The sequence below is a fragment of the Danio rerio genome, chromosome 21 (assembly GCF_052040795.2).
Source record: "Danio rerio strain M-AB ecotype USA chromosome 21, GRCz13ab, whole genome shotgun sequence".
Taxonomy (NCBI): Eukaryota; Metazoa; Chordata; class Actinopteri; order Cypriniformes; family Danionidae; genus Danio; species Danio rerio.
Genome location: NC_141041.1, coordinates 24,048,281 through 24,074,716, shown reverse-complemented (window position 1 = coordinate 24,074,716; position 26,436 = coordinate 24,048,281). Strand labels below are relative to the sequence as shown.

Genomic DNA, 26,436 nt, shown 5'->3' with positions numbered 1-26,436 from the left:
ACTTTCTCTAAAATATTAAGATGTTTTAAGCGACTTTATCTTGACATACTGCTACAAATACTCTCACAGGATCATATTGCATATTTGGTTTATACTTCAGTGTCGATTTGATAATAATGTATTTTAAATGGATTGTTTATAAGGACTAAGCTATTAATATATAATGCATTAATTAATACATTACGACATTGAAGTCAGGTAGGAAAACAAATCACATTCACGTAGTGATGACTGTTGAGTGGTATCGGTGTGTGGTATCGGCATTTCAAGTACGATATAAGTACGAGTATTTTAGCCAAGTATTGACCCGATACTCGATACTGGTATCGGTGCATCCCTACTTTACAGTTACAATTTAATCATCTTTATTTAAATGTAGCTATTTGAAAAAGCTGAGGAAATTACCTTTGAGGATTTAACAGATTTCCTCCAGCATTTCTGTCTTTCTTTAAGTACTACCTATTGTCAGAAAGTGGATTTATATTTTCATTCATAATGCAGTTTTTGATCAGACCATAGACCGGATTGGACAAAAGCAAAAGTTACGCTGGGCTTTATATATATATATATATATATATATATATATATATATATATATATACAGTATGCATAATGCACTATTACAAAACATAGTGTAGACATGGTAAAAAGTGATTTCTGAGTCAACTAACCAAAAAATCTGGTCATTATTGTTTATATAATTATTCTAATCTTCATACAATTATTGGATTTTGTTCTTTTATTCATTTTCTTCTTGGCTTACTCCCTATTAATTAGGGGTTGCTACAGCGGAAGGAACCACCAACTTATCCAGCATATGTTTCTCGCATCGTACACCCTTCCAGCTGCAACCCATCACGGGCAATTTAGCTCACCCAATTTACCTATAGCATGCAACATGAACATGCAAACTCCACACAGAAATGCCAACTGACCCAGCTGAAGCTCAAACCAGCGACCTTCTTATTGCATTTATTAACCTGAATTTATACCGATTTTTACATTTTTGTCTGCTTTAAGGCTTTAAAACAGTGAGGGGTTGTAAAGGATATTGAACATTAATAGGGGATTCCTGGAAAAAGGTAGGGATCACTGCAAAAAGGTAAAAAAAAAAAAGAGTAAACTATTCCTAAAATAGCACACATCAAGTACCTTTTGGCATTTTATGAAATGGCACACAATAAAAATATTTATTTGTTGTATTGATTTTTTTGTTGTGTTTTGTTTGCTAAGGGTGTTTTTTAAGTAGGGCGACAAAGTGGCTCCGTGGTTAACACTATCACATAACAGCAAGAAGGTCACTGGTTCAATTCCCGGTTGTGTCAGTTGACATTTCTATGTGCAGTTTGCATGTTCTACCCATGTTTGCGTTGGTTTCTTCCGGGTGCTCCGGTTTCCCCCACAAGTCCAAAGACATGTGGTAAAGGTGAATTGAATAAACTGAATTGGCAGTAGTTTGCAGAATGTATCAAAGAATTTCTGAGTATTGCAGCTGGAAGGGTATCTGCTGTGTAAACATATGCTGGATAAGTTGGCGGTTCATTCCGCTGTGGTGACCCCTGATGAATAAAGGGACTAAGCCGAAGAAAAATAAATGAATACATGTCCATTAAGAGACATTTTGTACTTTATCATGAATAAAGCACACTTGCTGACCAATATACTGACCAGGTTTTCAGAATGTAGGTCCATGGTTATTTAAAAATAAAACATATGTATGATGTAAAAAAAAAAAAAAAAACTTTTAACTAACAGTTTGGGATTACCTCGTTTTCTGTATTTTAAAACTTTCAAAGACATTATTCCAACAAACAGAACCTTCCTATGGTTACACATAATTAATACATTTGTTTCATCAGTTGGGAAATTGAGCAGATTGAAGCACAAATATAAAAACACAGAAACTACCAGGGTTTATTTAGGCAAGATTAAACTAAGAATCTCATGCTGAGCACAAGCACAGCGTCACATCGCTCTGAGGTATTTATTACAGAACACTCATTGTTCTTAAGCCGACTCCATCACCCGTCAGGCTTTCAATAAAGAATAGAGCAGCCATGGAAACCACCACTAACTGAGTATAACAGCGCTTTCCAAACTGCCACTACGCTGCAAGAATGTGACAAAAATCAGCAGCTACCTGAACTGGAAGCAGATTTACAGGGAAAAAACGTGAAATGCTTGAGGTGAGTCTCAAATCACTATTATCTAATCATTTTGAAATCGGTTAATATAGTGCACTAGCATACACTGTTTTAAAACCTGGGCTTAAAATCAATCAGTCACAGTAAACAAATATGTGCAATTAAAGCAAGACTAAAAGAGTTTGATTTAAAAATAAAGCACTTTTTTTCGTTTAATATATTTACTTTTTATATATTTTGCAATGTTTAAATAGATTGAATATTTTTAGTCTCAACAGTAACTCAAAAATGACCACTCATGTGAAGGCATTCTCAAAGCGGCAGAAACCATCTCTACGAGTCCCATTCAGTCATCGACATAGAGTAGATTTACTGCTCCACAAAAATGGTGAAATGACATCGAAACCCCCACAAGCTTTCCCGATGCTGGGAGAACTTCCTTCATTGGCAGGTAACCAGCTGAACAATGAGACTTTTTTTTGCTTTTTACCTCAAAGTTTCCACAGATATGTGACTTGTTTCTTCAGAACATTGCATATAGTGTTCAGATGCTAGGCAAATAAACAGGAGAAACAACAAAAGCTGACATATCTTCTCTTCAGGCTTGCTCCTCTACCCTGACAAGCGGGAAAAGATGGTAACCACAACAGAAGCTGAATTTGGACCAAAAATCTGCCCAAAAATGGAACCAAAAAAGATCCAACAGTGCAACCTAACTCTTCATGGTATGGAAATCATTGAAATTTGGAAAAATAAATACATTTGTACCAATTAGAACAGCTCTCAGAAAAAAAAAATGTTACAGAGCTGTCACTTGCAGTACCCCAGGTGAAGATTAAAAATTACATGTATACAATTTAAACGCTACATTAGTACCTTAAATAGCATAAAGACACAGTTTTTAAAAACAAAAACAAAACAATAATTTAAAGAAGAACATTGATGTTTTGAACTGAAACTATATTATTAAAAATAAACTTGCAAGAGTTAATTTATGCCCTTCAGCAAAATCATTTTTATTATAATTTTAGTGATCTGCTTGAGGTAGGTCAATTTATTTTTATGCTTTTGATGAAGTAGCATTCAACTTCAGAGCCCTTTAGACCATGTGCTGGACTGTTTCTCTGTGTTTCGCTGGTTATAGCTTTAAATAAATAATTATTAAGGCCTATTACATTTATCATTTATGTACAATAATTAAAGGGTCACGAAACACCAAAACACATTTTTTGAGCTATTGACAGTCGTATATGTGTCCCACACTGCTAAAAACACTATTAGGACACCTATATTTCACTAAAAAGTGTAAATTGGTTGTTTTTGCGTTATTTCAAGCAAATTCGTACTTCCTGTTTGAAACGAATTTTTGAAGCTGCGTCACGGTCATGACATAATAGCGTGTATTCCAGCGTGCAGACTGGGCGTCTGTGCCAGAGTGTGCCTTATTACGTCTTACAGTGTGATGCATTAATGCATGAGTAAGCCTTGGTTCAAACCAATCAGCGCGCTCTATTGTGCAACTTCATTAATATTCATTAGTGTCACCGTCTTTACACCACAGAGACGCCACGTTGTGTTGGCAAAACAAGCGTGAAGTGTTGCTTTTAAATTTTGCTGCAGTTAAGTTTCGTTTTCATTTTCTCTCTGTGAGAGCTCAGACTCACGTGTGGATTAACAGTGTACGCGACGCGCGACAACAATAACTTACGTGTCTAAGGGGGATTATTGTTTACCTGAGAGCTGTTCTCATCTGCAAACGCTGAGATCCGGATTCCGGATGTAGTCTTCTCTTCAGACGCGGCTCTAGTTGCTGGTGATTGTTCTGTCTCTACAGATTTGGTAAGTGAGCGACCAGTGCTCTTTGTTTATTCAGTTTGTTCGTATCGAATTAAGTTAACTATTGCACTGAGGGCAAACATGTTAGCACCTCATTTTGTGACCGGAATAACACACGCGGCTTTCTGACGTTACCTGCCGTGTGCGTCTAAGTTTCCGGGAAATGCGGAGTTTTTTTTCTGTCATTCGCCGTGCGGTATCAAACATTGCATGAAAAATACACGCTTAGAGCAGATCCTCGAATCAAATATCGTGTTTGTCGCGAGGGACATGAATGAATTCCCTGAATGAAAGAGCCAAACTGCAGTTAAAGTCCACCAGTTAATAATTTGGCAAATAATTCCACTACAGATGTCCATGTAGGTTAAACACCATCTCTTTCTCCTGTGTGTGTATTTTGACTGAAACTCGCGCGTGCCCAAATAGACACTCCCACACCCTCCCACTTTAGTTCCTCCGACACTCCCCCCTAAACAGAGCTGGACACGCCCACTTTTCTGACTTTTTCCAAAGTGGAGGTGTGAAAACACCCTGCTGAAACGAGGGGGTTTCATGGCCCTTTAAGGCATAAATAACAAAGTAAAATATAATCAACAACAACAACAAAAAAGAAAACATAAATGAAAAAGTTCATTATTTATTTATTGACTGTCTTAGTCACTTTCAAATAGCAAACATAGTACGTCTCTCTCTATTTAGGCTAAACACAGCTTTAGTTATTTATGTAGGCCATGTATGTTTGTAGTTTCATTTTAGTTGTCTTTTATTTCTTAAGTTTTAATTTCCAAAATGAATCCTCCTTGCACTTAACACGTTTACAACGATAATAGAGTTTGTTAACAAGTTTTCTTTTTATTTATGGAGGAATTATAATGCTTTGTTTCATTATTTAATCATTAACAAGTAGAAGGGTATTTACAGCTGCTGTATATTTCTGTTCATTCGCATTCATGTGCCTTTTTGTCCTCTACCACCATTGTTGCAAACTGCTGTTACATCTAAAAACGTTAGTCATTTTGAAGTGTCAACCACTGTATACTGTACCACAGGGGTCACCAACATGGTTCAAGGATCACATGAGTTGCTCTGCCTTTTCTAAAAATAGCTCACTAAAGCATCACCTATCAGTAAGCTGCATCTAATATTTTGTAGCTATTCTTTTTAAATCACACCTACATTGGTGTAAAACTGAAAATGACATTAAGTTATACGATATATGACAAACTTAAAAAAACCATTTCAGACAAATGAAGCATATTGATATTTATCTGTTTCCTACCTCGTTATATCGTTATTGACAACTATTGTGAAAAATCATTAACATGATCAGTGTCTTTACATAGATGAGTATCATTAATTATTAATAATAACATATAATTAAAAGTAAATTGAGGAAATTTGTTATTTAAGAAGTGTGTACCAAACTGGTAGCCCTTTAAATTTATCTACCCAAGAAGTAGCTTTCAGTTTCAAAGAGGTTGGTGACCCCTGCTGTAACATTTGTTTTGCCCTTTTTCTGGCTTTTGCAAGTTTGCTGTTTTCCCCAATCATAATAATAAGAAATAGCTATCACCTAAAAACAAAATACAACATATTACAATGCTTTGTGAGATATGAGGACTGGATTTGTTATGCTGAAAACTCGACTTTACCTAATTAGAATTAAGTTCTAATTAGACAACACACTCTGTAGATGTGTGTAAACCTTTGTAATTTGGTAAAACTTTCAAAGTGTTAATTAAAAGCTATAAACCGTATTCTGTAAACCTTTTTAATTGATTTTGGAACTTCTATGAAGCAGACGTGAGCTCTTTCAACATAATTACAGGCGACAGGAGCTTCGTTACATCAAACAGGGAGGATTACCCTTCCTACAGCCCAGATGGCGCTCCAGGAGTGTGCTATGGAAAGTTTCCTGCCAGAGAAAACAAGACTGGCAAAGAGCAGAGATGTTCTCTGTACCAGCAGGACTTTCCTGCACCCAAGAGAGTCTATGTGAGGAGAAATCAGGTCTTACCGCATCCTGACAACCTGGCAATTAACACTTCACTGAGGCAAGTGTACACTGAACTCGAACTTAAGTTTTACTCGAAATATGAAAGTAAAATATCGTTAATAAAACGTAACCTGCGTTCTTGTAGAGCTGAATACAGGACTGTACAGCAGGAGGCTTTTCCAGGCTGGGATGTGTGTGTGCACGCGCGTCCAGAACCTGCGCGAATCAAAGACACTGCTGTCGCTGACGGATGAAGACCAGAGAGTATCAAGTGAATTTATATGTAAATAATCTTTTTTAAAATGTCTTTAAATCATGTTTTTACATTAGAAACACTTGCTTTCATATATTCCCACATGTACAAACATTATAGTCATTTATAGCAAATAATAGTACTTGAATTAATCTGTTTTGGGTAATTATATAGTTGCTCTGATACAAAAAAAAAAACAACAAAAATCTAATTAGCAGCTACTAAACTAAATATTCTAAATGTAAAGTATATAGTACGACAATTCAGGAATTTGCTGTAGTCGTTATTATGCATTCAGCAGTTTATCAGTTTACTATAGTTAAAGCAATGTTTTAGCATTTATTAACAAAAAGTTTTAAATACTATATACTATAATACACCTAACTGTAGTATGGGTAACACTACATTTACCTTTTAAATTACTGTAGTATATTTCCTCTAGTACATTAGAGATCAAGACATTTTTTTTTATTTTACAATATATGTAAAAAGTATTCTTGCTTGTATTTTATATCTTTAATACTTTATTCAACAAGGGTGTATTCAATTAAGTGACAGTAAATAAATGTATTTTGTAAAAAAAAAATAAAAAATTTTCCATTGATTTCAAATATTCTATTTTGCCAAAACTGGTTAATTAACAGTGTTTACACTTGGCATGTGCCATTGCTCTTTTAGCACAATTCATTTGTGTAAGAGTGATCACTGAAATCTAAACATTGGTGTGTTCAGGAAAAAAAAAAAAAAAAAAAGACTCAAATATGAATCTTACACCAAAAGCCATGACCAAATGACCAAAGCCATTTAAGCAAACCAAAAACCTGACACAAAGTCACTAGGTGAAACCAAAATATGACAGAATTGAAGCATTGTTGCTCATTACAGCTTGGTAAGCTTACAGCAGATCTTTAGAGGAATTCCTACTGCTGTTTTGACTGACATTTTATGAATCATTCATGTTCTAACTGAAAAAAAATATGATGTATATAATAGATCAAGAGTACTGAACTACACCCTAAATAACTTTTGAATTGAAATGACAGAAGATATTTAAGACAAAAAAAGATTTGTTAAAAAAGTAGCATTTAATAAGGAAGGTATGTTTCTTGTAGGATTGATAAACTTGAACAAAATGTTGCTTTTTGATCTAACGTCCCAGTTTTTGATGGCACACAAACAACTTCCACTTTGCAGCATGAGCAGGTGCAGCGGGAACCGTACGAATGTCAGCATTTAAATTCTCTGTACACAAATCTGCATCTTTAGGAATATCTACATGTCTTCAACACTCCACTTGTACGCCATCTCTTGGACAGCTTTGTTATCGGCCATTCTGGAGTATCGCTTCTGCTCAAAACCGTTGGACCTAAAGCATCATATAAAAAAGTCATTCTGAAGTTAACATGCCGACAAGAACGTTACAAGTTAACATGATGTACAAGAATGTCTAAACCAGCTGCAATTCAACCATCTAAACCTCTTACCTATCAACTCCATCCCACCGATACCCTGGCATAATGTTAAAACGGTTTGGAGGTGGGGGTGGACCCTTGTAACGAGGTTTTTCTGTGGAAAAAAAAAAATGTAATGTAAATGATGAGGATAATTATTTTTACTTGGCTTTGTTAAAAACGTTATCAACCAAACAAAACATCAACACTAACAATTAGAAGCAAGGATCACTACAAGTAATTACAGGAACACTCCACTTTTTTTGGAAAAAGGCTCATGTTACAGGTCACCTACTGAGTTAAACCCTAAATTTAACCATTTTGGAATCCGTTCAGCCGATCTCCAGGGGCCTCATGTACGAAGACTTGCGTGGAAATCTTACTAAAACATTGCGTACGCACAAAGCTGTAAATGTGCGTACGCAGAAAAAAATTCAGATGTATGAAACACTGCGTACACCGAATCTCACGCATATTCTTTTGTACATCCGAATGAACGTAAAACAGCGCAACATGCACGAGCACAAAACTCCTCCCTGCCTCCTCCCCCGTATGAATATGCTAATGACTCTACTTTGGCAAAACCAAACGAAAAAGCAATGGCAAAAGCAAGCAAAAAGAGAAACTTTGAACAGAATGTGAATTGGAGGTGCTGCTTTCGGAGGTAGACCGGAGAAAAGCGGTGTTATTTGCAAGTTTGTTCTCCGGAATAAACAACAAAAGAAAAAAATAGAGTAGGAGAGTTTAGCTGATGAGGTTAACACAGTTGGGTCTGAACATCGCACTGAGTGAATTAAAAAAGAAAGTGTGATTTATAGGTGTAAAATGTTGCTGTACTCTTAACAGTCTCAGTGGCGCAACTTGTAAGACGCGAGCATGAACTCGGTTCGAATCCAGCGTCTGATGAACTCTTTCTTCTTTTTTCCCCCGCTACATATCAGATTTTGCCTACTATTTATCATGAGAAAGACAAGTAGGAATCATCAATAAGTTTGTGCATCATATTTTATTTGCACATTTATTGAATGGAAATGTTTCTGATTCACGTATGCAAATTCATCTTCAGATAGTGTCTTTATAGCAATGTGCGTGCAGTAGATAGCTCAGATTACATTGGGAAAACAGGCGACCGCTGCAAATTGTGCTTTAATGTTTAGCTGGTCAAATGTATGGTATGGAAACCTTGTATACCTGCTAGATGAACCCGTCTCATACAGCTGCCATTGCAAGGCTCAGACACTTTGTAGAGAGGAATTTAACACAACTACCTCTAGGAGTCGCCAATGGAAATAAAACAGACACGCACAAAAAATGTGCGTACACCAGCCATAAAGCTGGCGTGGAGCTGCGCACATTCCCACGTTCAGTTCATCGTTAGTAAATCTAAACGTGAGGGATTCTGAGCGTGAAACCTGGGGTAGTTTTTGTGCGTACGCAGTGTTGATACATGAGGCCCCAGGTCTGGCGGCAACACTTTAAGCATAGCTTAGCTTAGCATAGATAAATAAATCGGATTAGACCATAAGCATCTCACCCAAACAAACATTTTTTGGACAATTTTCACATTTAAAGCTTGATCTTCTGTAGTTACATCATGTACTAAGACCGATGGAAAATGAAAAGTAGCTATTTTCTAGATTGACATGGCTAGGAAGTATACTCTCATTCTTGGCTTAATAATCAATGAACTTTGTAGCTGTACTATGGCTACAGCAAGCACAATTATATCACGCAGTGCCTGAAAATACAACTAGACAACAGCATGGGTACAGCACAGCAGTTCCTAGCCAAAGCCTGCAGCTTTTAATTTTCCTTTAGTATTAGTGCACAATGTGACCACAGAAGTGTGAAGCTTTAAATAAAAACATTTAGGAAAAAATAGGAAAAAAACTCTTTTTTTTTTTTTTAAATACAAGCAAGATGCTAATGGTCTAATCCGATTCAGTTATTTATGCTAAAATGAAAGAGCTCTCGCCAGACCCTGAGAACAATTTATGAAATGAGCCAAAAAAAAAAGATTGTTCCTTGAAGACATGATTCCACTATTTTACCTTTGACTCCTTTTAATTTAGCAGTTTTGTCTTTCTTCTTGCGAAGCATTGCCGCCATTGGGTCTCCTTCTCTCTCTTGCTCTCTTAGCATGCGATCGAGGTCTTCATCGTCAATGTGTCTCGCTAATGGCTTCTCGGCTTCCCGTATGGCATCGATCACATTCTGCTCCTGCATTTCACCCTGAGCGAGACTGAAAAAGGACAGTACAGGGGTCAAAGATGGTAACAACAAATCACAATATCTGTAAAAAAAATCTGCATTTGAAGATCACTAAATGGAGCTCACCCTTTTCCCCACTGTGCATATTTTTCATCCTTCTCAGCCTTCTCTGAAGCTTTCTGACTAAGCTCAGCCTTTTCTGACTCAAGGTTACGTTTCCGACCGGACTTGTCTCGAAATATTGTCTCTGCATTTCTGGATGCCTCTGGCAGAGCAAAATAAAACCCCATTGTTAATGCGATGTGATGCTATTTAATACACAATAAAAATGGTGCTTTTCGAGTGACCTTCTAGAGGCTGGTTGCGCTTTTCCCTTCTACGAATTTCTTCCTGTTCTTTCCTTAAAATGTCCACAGAGACGAGACCTGCAGCACCACCAGACAGCATTCGAGGAGCCTGAAAGCAAAAAGAAAGACAATAAAAAATGTCAACATCTTCATTACAACAACATAACAACGGTGATCTCAGAGTGTGCATACAAAAATATTCTGAATATTTAAAAGGGGTCCTAATGATTTTTTTTCTCTCTTTTTGAATGTTAGTCAGTGTGTTGTGTTGAGATATTTCCTTTTCAAAAAATCTCTTCAAGAACTACAATGAATGGATAATTCAGCCACAGACTTTCAGAAATGTATTCTTTTTATTTTTTTGTTTTTTAGGGTTTATGATGTTACAAAACAGCCCATTAGAAGATCATTAAATGAATTCTTGAAACCATTTTATGAAAATGTTTTTAGAAATTACTGAAAGAACAATATTGGATGATCTAAAATGTGATTTAGCCAGAAAACAAAACAACTAAAACAAACAATAGCTTGTGTGGTAGGACTTTCATATCATTATCTCCACTTTCTGTTAAGTCATTTTGCTCATTATGCCAAAGTTTTACTCTGTGCAGCGTTCTATACACTCGTAAATGCTCTTATTTTAACAAAGTGTAAATGTCATGAACTACATATTTTTGGGATTATAAGGGAATATTGTTTGAACACTCTAATTTGAACTTTTTTAATTTGAACAATGTCAAACTCAAAACTCTGATGATAGTGTAGCATTTACTACTTCAGTTCATATCCATATTCATAGATAAGAAATTACTAAATGACCAATTTTAGGTTTCATTCAAAGATGCTTTTTCATGTGTAAAAGTGATGACTGCAAAGGGACTTTAATGCACAAAGAAGGCATTATTTGAAAAGACAAAGCAAAAAAGATACAATTTTAAAAGTCAGAAAGAGTGTGGAAAAAAAGGGTCAAACAATTATGGACTAACATAATTGCATCAGTGAATATCAGAAAAAATTATTTAAATATATTAAAACTGGGTCCCACTTTGTATTAAGTGGCCTTAACTATTATGTACTTACACAGGAATTAATAGTTTTTTACAATGTACTTATTGTGTAAATACATGTATATATTGTGTAATTCTGTAAAAAAATCTTTAATTAACTTCTGTAATTACATTTGTAAATACACTGTTGACCATCCCTTACACCTTAACCCACCTTTAAACCTACCCATACCAGCAAACCTGTCCATAACCCAACCCCTATGCCAACTCAAGAGCACCACAAGTGTTCTCAAATACATTATGAACACAGTAAGTACATTGTATTTTTTTTTTATGCATTTCAGCATTTTAATTTAGATTTATTTTTAATATTTAAAAAACAGGTATTACCACTAGCTATGTTTCCATTCAAAACACAAATAAAATTTATGCGCAAAACTGGAATATTGCATGAAAGACATTTGAATAAAGCAGCGTGTTCATCCAATAAGTCAAATAGAAAAAAATCATCACTTCCTGATAAATTGGCGCCAAATATCAACAGTAAAAACGGAATTTGCTGCAGTGAATCTTTTCTTCATTTAATAAACTACTTGCACCCCAGAAGACAAATGCCGACGAGCAATGAACGCGTGGTGGCATTTGAAGCCATGAGATACAGACAGCAGATGCTCTTGACAGTTCTGAAGGTCATTAATAATATAATAACACTAATACTGAAATGGTTACTGCGTTTTAGAATAACCAAAACAATATTTCAGATGTTTAACAGTGTGCTCAGCGTGCTGGTTTGTCCATTCAAACATTTTTATCACCACACCTCTTATAACAAAATCACATGACTTTAAATGCACATACTGGAATTTGTTCAGTAAAAGTGTTTCCATCGTAGATTATGCACACCTTTTCTTATTGAATAAAAAGTTTGACCTACTTATTTTTTCATTTATGTGCATCTTGGCGTATCTATAAATCGATTTTTTATCCAGATATCCAAAATTTGTATAAAAATAGGTGAATGGAAATGTAGCTAGTGATATAAAAGATATTGGAACATAAGCCTGAACTTACAGCTTGTCCATCAGGAGAGCGTGTCCTCCGTGGTGGAGACAGATCTGAATCTGATCCCCGTCCCCCCTGTGCCCTCTTCCTGGGAGGTGAGAGATCTGAATCTGAACCTCCACCACCCTGGCCCCTCTTTCTGGGTGGAGATAGATCGGAGTCTAAATCTCGTCGCCCATGAGGACGCCTGCGCGGTGGGGACTGATCTGAGTCTGAGCCTTTGCCCGTCAGGTCTCGTCTCCTGGGCGGCGAAAGATCACCTGAAGAAGAGCCTTTCATCTTTTTTCTATGTGTGGACCCTGAAAGAAGAGATTGGTATAACAATTTGGATCAGATTCATAGTGTAAATGTTTTTTTATGGACGGATGGATGGATGTTTGTACCTTTGTCATGATGCCTTTGAGTTCTGGAGGGTGAGCTTTTGTGGCTTAGTCTTGGAGGAGAAGGTGACAAGGAGTCGTGCCGCCTGTTTTTGTTCTCTGTTTTGTGTCTTTGAGGTGAGAGGTCAGGGGAGTCGTGACGACCTCTTTTTGGAGGTGAAAGGTCAGGAGAGTCGTGGCGAGCCCTTTTGGGTGAGAGGTCAGGGGAATCGTGACGCACTTTTCGGACAGGAGATCCCTCTGGTGAATCATGTCGCAGTCTATGACCTTTATCAGTGTCTGAGCTTAAAAGAAAAAAGAATATTCATTGCACGATCCACACAACAAAAAAAAAAAAAAATTAAAATAGGAATAAAAGAGGAAAGTTACCTTCTATTGAATGTAGAGTCCTCAGTTTCCTGAAGATCTTCCCCTGTTGCTACAAATTTATATATGAGGGACAATTAGAGATTTTAAACCTCAAGACAAAAAAATTGTGCTATTTACCTAATTTGTTGTAAATCAGAATGTGCCGTTAAATGTATTTAATTGCAAAAAAAACATATCCAAATCATCTTAGATAATTAAATCGAGGTACATAGAACGGACCCCAGTAATAGTCAAACCCCAGCTTGAGAAAATGTTTTTGTATATAAATGTTATTTATATACAAAATGTTTTTGTATATAAATATTTTGTTCCATTAAAATTAAATTGCATATGTCCATCATCTTATGGAGCATACCAAGTTTGACTTCCAATAGGTTAAATCATTCATTTCTAGGTTTTGCCATAAGTTTCTCAGAAGTGTCATCCTTTATAGACCCAAATATTCAAACACGACAATTCATAAAAACATTACAGAGTAGAAACTTATACACGTCTTACCACCCATCACTCTCCACTTGCTGGTTTTGAACGCCTCAAACTGCTTAATCTCATCAGGGCGTTCATCAATCACTTCTGCGACCTTAAAAAAAGAAAAGGAGACATTTAACACTGCTGCAAAACATGTTCAAAACCCAAAACAAGTAAACCTGTTTTGACAGTACATCCTGTCAGGTACATCCTGATGTTTAATGGATGATGTCCTTAAACTAAAACATTTTATGACGCAATCAGAACAACCCCGCAACAAGATGTCAAAAGTTACCATAAAAGACTTTGTATGATTTAAAATTTTCTGATACATTTTTGGTAGTCCGTTTCACAGAGTTGCCAAGTTCATGGTTTTCCCACAGAATTTGGTTACATTTAACCACACTGAGGTTCTTTTTTTATTCTGCAGGTTAAAGGTTTGACATATTGCATCTCTTATATTTATATGGTTTGACTGAAACAATAATTTACTTTACCAAGTTTATATTTTACAAATGATAAAAATGGTGCTAGGATTAAGATACCAAGTAGGCTAAAAAGAAGGGTGCCCTGGAGGAGTGTGCAACACATTGTGATGCTGTTTCTGTGACAAATGATTGACAGGACTGCAAAAGTTATTAAATCTACAGAAGAAAGTCCACCGATTTACAAGTTGATTAGTTTCATAGATGTTTACTTCAGATTTGTAAAATCTGGGGTTATTTTTTATTTTTAGATATTTTTAAGGCATTGGGTTAGTTTTGATGGAAAAATCTGGCAAGTCTGTTATGTAATGTAATGTGTATTCATATAGCGCATTTTTTGTGTACGGCCATACACCCAAAGCACTTTACAATCATGGGGGGTCTCTCCACACCACCACCAGTGTGCAGAATCCACTTTGATGATGCGACAGCAGCCACACGGAAACAGTGCAAGTGCGCTCACTATATACCAGCTATAGGTGGAGTGGAAAGACAGTGATAGAGCCAATTCAATAGATGGAGATGATTAGAAGGCCATGATCGGATATGGCCGATGAAGGGAATTTGCCAAGGATTACATCCCTACACTTTACAAGAAATACATATTTCATATTACTATGGTTTTATTAGTGATGATAATAAAAAGCACATTTCCTTTATGGTATAACATTTTTACTTTTCAGAATTAAGGTAAAATTAGTTTGCATGGGTATAAAAAACTAGATTGGCTGAGAAAGTGGTCCTAAGTAAATAATACAAAACAACAACACTGGTCTCAGGACATCAACCACTTGTTAAAACAACGACGGCCATTTTTCATAAATGGATTTAGCTTTGAATGAGTCACGGAATGTTACATCCAAAAAGGTAGGTTCACACTAAGGTAAGGTAGTTGTACACACCACAGGCGCCTCATCTTCTTCTTCATCTTCTTTATTTTCTTCTTCGCGAGCCGCCAGTTGCCTCCAGTCAATATCATCATCCACAATTTTCATCCTGTAACATTAGTTTATTATGAATTAAACTCAGAAATCAGCTGCTTAAGAAATTTTCAATTGGCTGCTTATTGCCAATTTTTAAAATACTGTTTGTAAGCAACTGTGTATGTTCTTTGAGAATCAGTCAGTCATAATTGCATTATGTTCAATGATTGTTGCGAATTAAATTCTGCATTTCTGTGGAGTGTGTTCGGTCACACTTACCCTTTTCCAGAAGGTTTTGGTCGCTTCTTCTTAACCTTCTTTTCTTTAGATTTTTTATCGGCTTCATCATTTGATAAATAACGTTTAAGATAATCTGCTTTACTGAGCGCAGCACCTTTGCTAATGCCAGTGGAAGCAGCCATCTTGTTTATTTATGGCGTCACAGTACGTAGGCTGCTAAGGGACAAAAAGTACAACGCAAACAGAACTCGCTTGCCTGCTTGATATAATGAATTACGCGACATGGAAACACACGTAGCCCATCCATGTATTATCTTGCCTGTTTATTCATAACTGCCAGAAGTTTAACAGTTTCACGAAGTTGGTCAGTTTTCATCACTTTATTAACTTTATTAAAAATAGCTTACTGTAAAAGGTTTTGGATTGCTATTCACAAGTTAGTGTACTCTTTCAGTGCTGGAAGGGCATCTGCTTGTGTAAAAAAATGCGTTAGAGTAAATAGCGGTTCATTACACTGTGGCCTCTGATGAAGTAGGGACTAAAGCTGAAGGAAAGTGAGTATTATTTTTTTTTTATTAATAATTTTACATGAATGTAAATAATGTACACAGTAACACAAAAATTACTTTGGAATGTTAAATATAACACAGTAATATACTATTTAATATATGTGGAATAACAAATAATTTCAATATAAATTGAAAATAAATGTGAAATGTAAATAAATGTGAAACACGGGCGAAGCAGTGGCGCAGTAGGTAGTGCTGTCGCCTCACATCAAGAAGGTCGCTGGGTCGCTGGTTCAAGCCTCGGCTCAGTTGCTGTTTCTGTGTGGAGTTTGCATGTTCTCCCTGCAGTGCAAATACATGTGGTACAGGTGAATTGGGTAGGCTAAAATGTCCGTAGTGTGAGTGTGTGTGGATGTTTCCCAGAGATGGGTTGCGGCTGGAAGGGCATCCACTGCTTAAAAACTAGCTGGATGAGTTGGCGGTTCATTCCGCTGTGGCGATCCCGGATAGTTAAAGGGACTAAGCCGACAAGAAAATGAATTAATGAAAACACCTTATTTTTATGTCCAATAAACAATTTGATTTGATTTTGAAATCGAATTTGCATGCCTGTGAAATATATCTTCATTATCCTTTGGCTTAAATAATTTTATTGTTATTTTATTTTGTGTTCATATTCATAATGATATTAATGACTTTTTACTCTTGCTCTTTGCAAAAATCTGTGCAAAAACAATCAGCAGAGAACTAAAACTAACTTATGGTAAGTTAAATTTAAAAAGTATAATTAATAAGTGGCGCAGTGGGTAGCACAAGAGCCTCACAGCAAAAAGATTCCTGGTTCGAGCCTATACGTTTCTGTGTGGAGTTTGCATGTTCTCCCCGTGTTCGCTTAGGTTTCCTCCCGGTGCTCTGGTTCCCAAATGCACTATAGCTGAATTGGGTAAGCTAAATTGTCTGTAGTGTATGTGTGTGTATGAGAGTGTGTCAGATCCCAGTGATGGGTTGCAGCTGGGAGGGCATCCACTGGCCATCCATATGATGAAGAAGTCGGTGGTTCATTTACGCTGTGGCGACCCCAGATTAATGAAGGGACTAAGCCGAAAAGAACAAGAATAAAAATCTCAATAATCAGTAAAATACAAACTATGTGAAACACCTTTGTGATCAACATGATGTGGGTGGCATGGTGGTTCAGTGGTTAGCACTGTCGTCCCACAGCAAGAAGGTTGCTGGTTCGAGTCACGGCTGAGCCAGTCGGTGTTTCTGTAGGAGTATGTTCTCTCTTTGTCCACATGGATCTCCTATAAGTGAATCGGGTTAACAAATTGGCCATATGGTTTATGAGTGCCTGTATGAATGTGATAGTGTAGGGTGTTTCCCAGTACTGAGTTTTGGCTGGAAGGGCATCTGCTGTTAAAACATATGCCAGAATAGTTGGCTGTTCATTCCGCTGAGGCGACCCCTGATAAATAAGAGACTAAACCAAAGGAGAATTAATGATTTTATGAGACATACGTTAATTACATTAACATTTGTTCCTCTGTGATTCAAATGGTTTCAGATGCAGTCAGTAACAGAATCAAATTCATGTTTAAAGTGTGTACTGAAGAGGATCTAAGAAATAACCTCTGTTGGCTCTAAAACACAAAAATTGTGGTCATATTCACATGCACAGGATATTTTCCAGGAAATGGATTGAATCACTTCCTTCGATCTGCGGCTGCGCAGCTTCTCATGGGGAAAAACACTTTACATAACGCTCATTTCTCCGTACTTTCTCTTTTCTCATTTCGATGTATATATATATATATATATATATATATATATACATACATACATATACATATATATGCAGTTTAGTTGCCAGCCACAAATAGCTTAACTGGATAATGCATACAGAAGGTCAGATGATAAACAGATGTCAAAGTAGCCCATGTGGCTTGAGTAATGTGTAAAGAAAAAATAGACCTCGCAATGTAAATGAATTTCCACTCCACTATTCAGCTGGTAATAATTGAATAATATTAGTGAAACAAACAAGCTATTAGGAAACACACTTTTGTTAAGGCTCTGTAATAACACAGCTCTGAATTGTGCATTAAAACATTTTACTGTAAATCCATTACAAATACCTGCAGTGATAACAATGTCAGAATCAGGTCAAATTAATGTACTTTCTTACTTTATTTGAGGACATCATCTATGTACTTTTTTGGCATTATATATAAAAAGATTTTCATTAGATGCAACTTTCCTGCCAACACAAGCTCTGTGTATGAGATTTTAAAGCTGTTTCTAAATTGGGACAATTTTTGTTCATAAGAAATGAAAGTTTAGGGGATTTCCGTTGAAGGTGTGGCTTTTAAATGTTCTCCACCTCTAAAACAGCTATTTCCACAGTCTGAGTCTGTCTTCCAAGAGGTAAGCATCGCATTTCTTCACACTAACTATCAAAATCGAACAAAATGTATCTGCTTTATGCAAAACTTCTGTTCCTTTTCTCTAGATTTAAACATGTGGGCAGAGAATGATTTGCACCCAGCTGTACCCTGTCTTGAAAGCTACTCGGAGCCTTTGGCTGGTAAAACATATTTAATGTATCACGGGACCACTCGAAATGCCTTGCAGCAGATTATCAACTATGGCTTTCAGCCATCTGCAGACGGGATGCTTGGACGTGGCGTTTATCTCAGCCGGGATCTTAACAAAGCCAGCAGATACCCTATTAACTGGCCTGTGCATGATAAGGTTGTTGTTAGAGTACATGTCAATGTTGGAAGAGTAAAAAAAATTGACCATCAACGTCATCCGATGCAGAAAACCTGGCATGATCATGGGTATGACACTGCCTGGTGTCCTCCAAACTGTGGCATGGTGTCCAGCGGCCTTGAGGAAGATTGTGTTTGGGATCCCCGTCGGATTCAGATCATTGATGTCATTTACCCAAAAGTGCAGCATGCGGCGGCTTATTATTAAAAAAAGGGGGACAGGTGCTAATATACCAGTTCTTTGGAAAAGAGGCAAGATTTGGGTCTTCTTATCAATGTTGACTCATTAAAATAGTTTTCTGTAAATCTATTGTTTGGCTTACATTAAAGTTTAAAACAGATTTTCTGCCTCGTCCTCATTACTTTTATCAGATGTTGCAATAATATAATAAAATCTTATTTTATTCCTCACTCTTGTAATGGAAATTCATTTTTAGATGAGCATGTGTAGTGGAAACTTGTTTACGACTCATTTTTAGACGTGTGATTTCAATGGAAAAGTCACTTGTACTGATTTTCACCTTAAAGGGCTACGTGTACATTTTACTATACATCCACATTCCTGTGCATGACTATCTGGTCCTTGTCCTATCCTAAGGATTCACCTTAAAAGGTTTTGTGATGTGTAATTCTAAGGGTTCACCTAAATAGGCTATATGTGTAGGGGGCTTGGGTAAGATCTATGGTTGTCAGGTTTATGTTGAAAAGGAACATAGGGCAGAAACAGTAGAAACACCTGACGCAGTACTCTTTCAGGTCACCTTTACTGACCAATAGTCACTGCACAATAAGTAGATGCCAGCTGGGTCTGATATTTTTTCAGTTCATCCCTTTGTAACATTTGCATTGATGTGCCTGTGTTAATCGTCTCACAACAAGAAGGTCGCTGGGTCGCTGGTTCGAACCTCTGCTCAGTTGCCGTTTCTGTGTGGAGTTTGCATGTTCTCCCTGCCTTCGCGTGGGTTTCCTCCGGGTGCTCCGGTTTCCCCCACAGTCCAAAGACATGCGGTACAGGTGAATTGGGTAGGCTAAATTGTCCGTAGTGTATGAGTGTGTGTGTGGATGTTTCCCAGAGATGGGCTACGGCTGGAAGGGCATCCGCTGCGTAAAAACTTGCTGGATAAGTTGGCGGTTCATTCCGCTGTGGCGACCCCGGATTAATAAAGGGACTAAGCCAACAAAAAAATGAATGAATGCATGTGTTATGAGGATTTGCAGCGTATTTGCAACACATGTAGTGTCAATAAGGTGTTTCCAATTAAGGTTTCCACACATTAAGCTCCCTCAGCCACCATACTTTTTAAGCATTCAATTCAAACAATTTAAATTAATTTCAAACTATTAAATTTAATAATTTATATTAAAATAAAATTAACAATATGAGTGGTCTCTGGTCTCTTAGTTTTTCATAGGTGTATGTGCAAAAAATCTAATGTATTTATTATACTTTATAATTTGCTTTTGTTTCTCATTAAAATGCAGACAGTATTTCACTTCTCTGCTTCAGATGTGGTATAGAAGTAGGTATATGTTTGTATTCTACATGGCTGTGCCCTAAAGTGAAAGTGTTGTGGTTACTGGTATGCAATATCATATCACTGATTCATGAAATTGATTTTCCATTGGATCCAGAGAAATGTTTTTGGGCAATTTTACAAATTCTAATCTCCAGCATAATCATGCCAATAAGCTTACTGAAATGTTACTGACAATAGCTAAAACATGTATTGCATTAAAATGGAAAACAGACATGGACTGTGGATCTCAGAGGTTTGCAACTGTAAACCATTGCATAAGATCACATATTCTTTGAGAGGAAAATTTTAATTATTTAAAAATATTTGGAATCCATTTTTGAATTATATTAAAACAGTAGGCTACCACATGATTTGATTTGACAAAATAGTCTTTCTCCATTGGTTTATACTGTCTCTCTTCCCTTTTATTTATTTATTTTATTTTATTATTTATTTTTATTTACTGTGTGTGTGTGTATGTTTTACTTTAGTTTGTTTGCTGCTTCGTTTCGATGTTCTGTATTGGTAACTTTTGAAAAAGCTAAATAAAAATATATTATTAAAAAATGCAACTATTTAAAAACTATGAATGTATTCTTTTGTTTCTAAATCCTGCTGATCTGTAGGATTTTGTCTCTCTCTTTTTTATAGCTCCACCCTTATTAAACATTAATGACTGTTCTGTCCACCAATACGAAAGGGCTTTCATAACCAGTAACATTGATGCAAACTTTATTTACTTAACTTCACAGCAGGGCAACTTTAGGACACACCTGGAAACCTTTGAACCCCATGTCTAAGCAGTTATAAGAATGATAAAGTTTGATTTCTTATCACAAGAATGCCATGGGCTGGCTGAGAAATGAAACTTAATTTATGAAGTCTGGTTGTGCCTCAGATATGCTCACATTCAGATATTTTTAGCATTATTTTACAATATACATTGACAATTTGATGCTAACATTACATGACTTAAGCGCACACTGCCTGATACCATGCAATCATTTTGCCAATACTTACAACAGACACTTTATTAGGTACACCTGTGCAACTGCTCGGTAATGCAAATTTCTGACATCCAAATATTTCCGGCACTAAATGCAATGCTGAAACCATGTAAACTGAGTAAGCCCAACAAAGATAACAATAAGGAATGTTTTATATCGGTGGTTTTCCTGTATTGACTGTATCTGTTCGAATCATATCAGGCAAGCTGTATTTATTGATCATTACCCTGACATGTTCAAACATCCTAAGTCACAGCTGTTTAGGCAAATGAAGAATTTCCAGTGAAACAGTCCTGTAAACCAGAAACAAAAACTGAAATGCGACTATTTTGACCTCACCATTGACTGAACATAATCTAAATTAAAACAACTAATTAATATTATACTGATTTTATTAGGGTGAGCAGTGGCGCAGTAGGTAGTGCTGTTGCCTTACAGCAAGAAGGTTGCTGGTTCGAGCCTCGGCTGGGTCAGTTGGTGTTTCTGTGTGAATTTAGCATGTTCTGCCTGCGTTTGCATGGGTTTCCTCCGGGTACTCCGGTTTCCCCCACATTCCAAAGACATGCGGTACAGATAAATTGGGTAGGCTCAAATATGTGTGTGAATGAGTGTATATGGATGTTTCCCAGAGATGGGTTGCAGCTGGAAGGGCATCTGCTGTATAAAACATGTGCTGGATAAGTTGGCGGTTTATTGAATGATTACATTAGCTGAAACTATTAGAAATGTATCACTTAGCAATCCAATATTTACAGTTTATGTACAATCAAGTTTAAAACAATTCTCTCTGGTTTTTAACTTTGACAAATGTTGCAACAAACCAGGATTTATAGTCTATGATCGTCTTTTTATGTTTATATTTTTAGGAAATTAATAAAAAGTTGATTTGTAAAATAAATAACTGCATTTTTGTAAACTTTTTTTATACATCATGTTAGTTTGTTTTTTTCAAATGAACACTTCCTTGCACGATAAAAATGTATGATTTATTACAAATAATAAAAAATTATTATCTGTCATGCAAATGAAGACTTCAAACAATGAGTCCATTTATCAGGAAATGAAACCTAACTCTGTAGAGAAACTTTAGTCATGGCCCCACCCTAACAGATGCGTATTTATTTCAGCTCTCACAAGAAAGCACACAGCTTTAGAAGCAACATCAGAGGTAAGGCTTTTGCTTGGTCCAAATCTTGTCTTTTTTAGTCATTTATAAACTGTTAAAAAATCCTATAATAATTAATGAAATGGTTGTACTGTTATACTAATATTACTAAAGTTGATATGTGTTTTTTGGTGGAAATTAATTTATATCTATTTATATACATTATAAAGTCTGTTCTTCTTTCCGTTTTTCTATGTCATTTAGTTAGACCATGCGTGACTACTTTAACGACTGTTTATTTTTCATCTTTCTGTATACATTACGTATAGCCTACATAGAGATATAGGCTATACATGACCACTTTAGTGCCTGTTTATCATCAGACAAGATTGCAATCCTTGCATGGAGGGTGAAATATAATCGTTTAAAAGTAAAATATGAGTGTTAGGATAACTGTGATTCACTAGTAACATTGTGGGCATTACAAACTAGATACAAAGAGAACACACTCTGCTTCTGTGTCTCACTTTGCAGAAACTGGTGTTGATGTATGATTGTGTGACCTTCTTTGCAAAGAATAAAAACCTTGAAAGACATATTGGGTAAGAATTTGTCTTCTTGACCACAGAAAAAGCCTTTTTAAAGAAAATCACCAATACAGTTTCATGAAAGTAAAAGAGCTATTAGTCAAAAAACAAAGACAAAAAAAATTAAATGTTTAAAGCCCATTATTTGTAAGTTGTCTTAAAATCCTTCTGTGCCGGTTTCTGGATTACGATGCATGCTGCTAATCTTGCATGCAAAAGCAGATCTTATTTAAAAATCTTTCTCTTCAAAACTGTTTAGTCTCAGGATTTTTACCCCTGACATTTAATAAAGATCGCTCAAATGTTTACTTATTTTTGTTAATAAACCTCCACCTCTGAGCATTAATACTGACAGTGTGTTAAATTAAGTATATAAATGTCATCAGATAAAAAAAAACTAATGTGTATTTTACTCACTCATGTGCTTCTTTTTTATCTCTTAAAATAATTGGTTGAACGTTGTTTAAGATATTTGTTCATAGCTGAAATTGTCATCTTAGAGGTACAGTGAAGATATATTTGCAGAAGAATTATACAAAGGTTGTCAACAAACCAGCTACAAACCAGTTCTCCTTTCAATTTCTTCTCTTGCCAAATTTATATGTATAAATATTTTTGTCATTAGGTTTAACCATGTGGACAGAGAGTGACTTGGATCCAGGGGTGCCGTGTCTCCAAAGCAGTACAGAGCCTGAGGATGGTAAAGTATACCGAATGTATCATGGAACCACTAAAACAGCAGCAGAACAGATCAGAATCCATGGGTTCCAGCCATCAACAAACGGCATGTTTGGACGTGGTGTCTACCTCAGTCGAGATCTCAACAAGGCCAGCAGATACCCTCTTGATAATCCCAAAGAGAGAGTTGTTATTAGAGTGAAGGTCAATGTTGGGAAAGTGAAGAAGATTGACTATCAAGGTCATCCACTGCAGAAAACCTGGCACGCTGAAGGGTACGACACTGCCTGGTGCCCTCCAAACTGTGGCATGGTCACCAGCGGCCTTGAGGAAGATTGTGTTTGGGATCCAGAACGAATCACAGTTATTGATATAATTCCTCCAAGCCTTCAAAACGTTATTCCAGAAGATCCAGTTGAAGGAAAAGAATACACAATGTTTCATGGCACTTCAAAGGAGAATGCAGAGAAAATCAAAGCCCATGGATTTAGCCGGTCAAAACGAGGCAAACTTGGGTGTGGAGTTTACCTCAGTCGAGACCCAGAAAAGGCCTTTAACACCCCTACGCATGTAACTGTACATCAGAGAACTGTCCTGAGAGTAAAGGTCAATGTGGGGAGAGTGATAAAGATTGACCGCCACGGTCATCCACTGCAGAAAACCTGGTTTTTACAAGGGTACGACACTGCCTGGTGCCCTCCACACTGTGGCATAGTGTGTAATGGTCTTGAGAAAGACTGTGTTAGGGATCCAAGTCGAATCACTGTCATTGATGTAATCAGTCCAAGTTTTCAAAACATTATCTCAAAGGATCCAGTTGGAGGCAAAGCCTACGCAAAGTTTTATGGCACATCCAAAAAGAATGCAGGTACAAATATGAATTCAAACATATGTCTTGGGTCACTTACAGTTTGCATGCAATTTCAAACACGTCTAGATTTATGGATCACATATCAAACTTTTATAATTCACAATCCAAATTTTCTTAATGCAATCGAATGCAGTAAAATTCTTCAAATATTCACAATGCAATCAAATTATGTCACTATGCTTTGTGTTCCTTATTACTTACTGTACTTACAGTAAAAAGAGTAATTCCAGGTAATATAGCCTGTATTTCAACAGATTATTTAGACAAAACTTTTAAATACCTATCAATTATGCTATATGAACCCTAAAATAAACAACAAATGTCTGTTTTGGTGTACTTATTGTTATTTAAAATATTTGTTTTGATGTGCATCTTTTTCATCTTTTGTAAATTTGTGGAGTTGTTTTTGTATGTTTTCTTTTGTTAATTTCTTGAAATATTTATGCTCTAAGTAAGAGAGTATGTGTTGACTTATGAAAGGACAGCAGGCAAGCTCCAAAGTATTTTCTATAGGTTAAAATCCATGCTGGTGATTGAAAGGTGTAACAACAATCAGAATCAAACTTGTTATTGGATATATTTTCATGATATGTTTTGTTTAGGTGAATATGATTTTTAAATGGTATTTTGTTTATTTTGGTTTGAATGAGATGTAAATTTGTTTAATTTGCATAGCCAATTTATTTAAATGTATATATTTTCAGATGATCCCTCTGTTATTGTAGTCATGGTGATGTAATGGCACAGTTTTGTTTATTAAGCAAGTTGTTTTGGGTTGGGAATCCTATTTATAAACATCTTTAGTCTGAAAACTCCATACTTAGTTGTATTTATTTGCATAAGTTTGTTTATTTTATTAATTATTAAATATTTGTTTTTATTATTTTTATTATTTGGAAATTATAAGGAGGAATAGTATTTTTATTTATTTATTTTTCTCAAGAATCCTGACAGGTTGTGTTGTGAATATTTGCAGTGTGTTTCTGTATTTAGTTGTGTTGTGAATATATGTAGCATATTTTTATATTCAAGTGTGTTGTGAGTATTCGTAGTAGATGATAAGGTGTATTTAATAATCACTTAATATAACATTTTATTGTACCTTTAATAAAAGTTTTAATTATGGTTAAGGTTTGTAAAAGATGTTTTAAATTTGCCCTGAGCTTTTTATTTGTATTTAAACAGTTTTTACCAGTGATTTTTATCAGGGTGTGATGTATTGAGTGCTTTAAAACAGTGAATAATTTTATTAACCCTTAAAGACCTAGAGGTATTTTGTGGGCACCTAATAGGCCTATATTATTATTTTTTTAAAAGCAGTTTTTATTTTTATTTTAGCAGTCAGCCTCAAGTGTCATATATCATTTTAAACAGGAGAACCTGAAGTTTTAATCTGTATCATTTAAAGGTCCAGTCTAAAAAATTTTTTGGTCCAAAAACATATGAACAGACAGAAAATATTCCAGAATTTTCCAGAAACGATTTTTAAAAAAGTGGCATTTTCTAGTTGTTACAAACAAAACCTTATGAAGTTTGTTTTTCTTTCTTTAGAAATACATGCTATGATGTTTTATACTTCCAAAATAAATTTTGTCTACATCCACCATTCCCTGAGCAAGTTATAGCAATTTATTTCAATGTTATTCCAAGGCGTTTTTCAATGGGGGAAAAAATGCATTTATTTACTGACAATGTATTTGCCCAAAAGTTTTGGGAATGAACTAAACAGAAAAAAAAATGTTACAAAATAACAGAACAGTGAAGCAATTTTGACTTTTTCCAAATAATATATTCTCAGTTACTATAAACAACACCACTTACAATGAACAAATAAAAAAATAAGAAAATAATAAATAATGCGTCAAAGTCCAAATAAACATGGTGCAAATCCTCAGTAAAAAATGGATATAAATATTTACTATACTATAAATAGTTACATAACTAAACTAGATTCAATATGGACCATCCTTAGGTTTTATGTGCCAGCATGGACATGATTGTCTATGGATATGGATATGGCTGTCTGCAATGCAGACAAACAGCCGCACCTTCATTTGCGTCTTTTGAAAACGGCAAGAGCAGCACTTCGTCTTTGCTGTGTCACTGTTTTGTCATGTTTCTGTGCAGATGTGCATGCAAAAGTACTTAGTATGAGAATTATTTCATGCAAAACTTTTTTTTTTGCGTTTTATTTAGCCGCGCGTAAATGTACAGCCTAT

The 26,436-nt window shown here is 35.8% G+C and overlaps 4 protein-coding genes across 7 annotated transcripts; 3 read left to right on the top strand and 1 right to left on the bottom strand.

Moving 5' to 3' along the window:
• Window positions 1-2,069: 2,069 nt before the first annotated feature.
• Window positions 2,070-6,840, top strand: si:dkeyp-69c1.9. Its single transcript, XM_087301288.1, has 5 exons — window positions 2,070-2,186; window positions 2,414-2,595; window positions 2,747-2,869; window positions 5,809-6,034; window positions 6,122-6,840. Exons 2-5 carry the CDS (start codon window positions 2,433-2,435, stop codon window positions 6,228-6,230), a joined length of 621 nt encoding a protein of 206 aa, XP_087157414.1. The 5' UTR covers window positions 2,070-2,186; window positions 2,414-2,432; the 3' UTR covers window positions 6,231-6,840.
• Window positions 6,841-7,295: 455 nt separating this feature from the next.
• Window positions 7,296-15,365, bottom strand: bud13 (BUD13 homolog). Of its 2 annotated transcripts, NM_001386240.2 has the most exons (11): window positions 15,212-15,365; window positions 14,912-15,005; window positions 13,555-13,636; window positions 13,057-13,105; window positions 12,691-12,971; window positions 12,317-12,606; window positions 10,239-10,347; window positions 10,018-10,156; window positions 9,732-9,922; window positions 7,714-7,795; window positions 7,296-7,595 (listed from the first exon to the last, which is right to left on the bottom strand). In NM_001386240.2, exons 1-11 carry the CDS (start codon window positions 15,352-15,354, stop codon window positions 7,502-7,504), a joined length of 1,554 nt encoding a protein of 517 aa, NP_001373169.2. In that variant the 5' UTR covers window positions 15,355-15,365; the 3' UTR covers window positions 7,296-7,501. The 2 variants fall into 2 exon arrangements, 1 of the variants encoding a protein (NP_001373169.2); XR_015519642.1 differs by lacking the exons at window positions 7,296-7,595; window positions 7,714-7,795; window positions 9,732-9,922; window positions 10,018-10,156; window positions 10,239-10,347 and adding an exon at window positions 10,586-11,503 and having other exon boundaries at window positions 11,777-12,606.
• A 220-nt stretch (window positions 15,366-15,585) lies between these two features.
• Window positions 15,586-25,347, top strand: LOC147831914 (uncharacterized). 3 transcript variants are annotated; one of them, XM_087301271.1, is made up of 4 exons: window positions 15,586-15,726; window positions 22,104-22,144; window positions 22,616-22,683; window positions 23,294-25,034. In XM_087301271.1, exon 4 carries the CDS (start codon window positions 23,302-23,304, stop codon window positions 24,430-24,432), a length of 1,131 nt encoding a protein of 376 aa, XP_087157397.1. In that variant the 5' UTR covers window positions 15,586-15,726; window positions 22,104-22,144; window positions 22,616-22,683; window positions 23,294-23,301; the 3' UTR covers window positions 24,433-25,034. The 3 variants fall into 3 exon arrangements, with proteins under 3 accessions (XP_087157397.1, XP_087157396.1, XP_087157398.1); XM_087301272.1 differs by lacking the exon at window positions 15,586-15,726 and having other exon boundaries at window positions 22,091-22,144; XM_087301270.1 differs by lacking the exons at window positions 15,586-15,726; window positions 22,616-22,683 and having other exon boundaries at window positions 22,032-22,144; window positions 23,294-25,347.
• gig2d (grass carp reovirus (GCRV)-induced gene 2d) lies at window positions 18,081-18,862 on the top strand. The gene is made up of 2 exons (NM_001245987.2): window positions 18,081-18,105; window positions 18,191-18,862. Exon 2 carries the CDS (start codon window positions 18,199-18,201, stop codon window positions 18,658-18,660), a length of 462 nt encoding a protein of 153 aa, NP_001232916.2. The 5' UTR covers window positions 18,081-18,105; window positions 18,191-18,198; the 3' UTR covers window positions 18,661-18,862.
• Window positions 25,348-26,436: the final 1,089 nt, after the last annotated feature.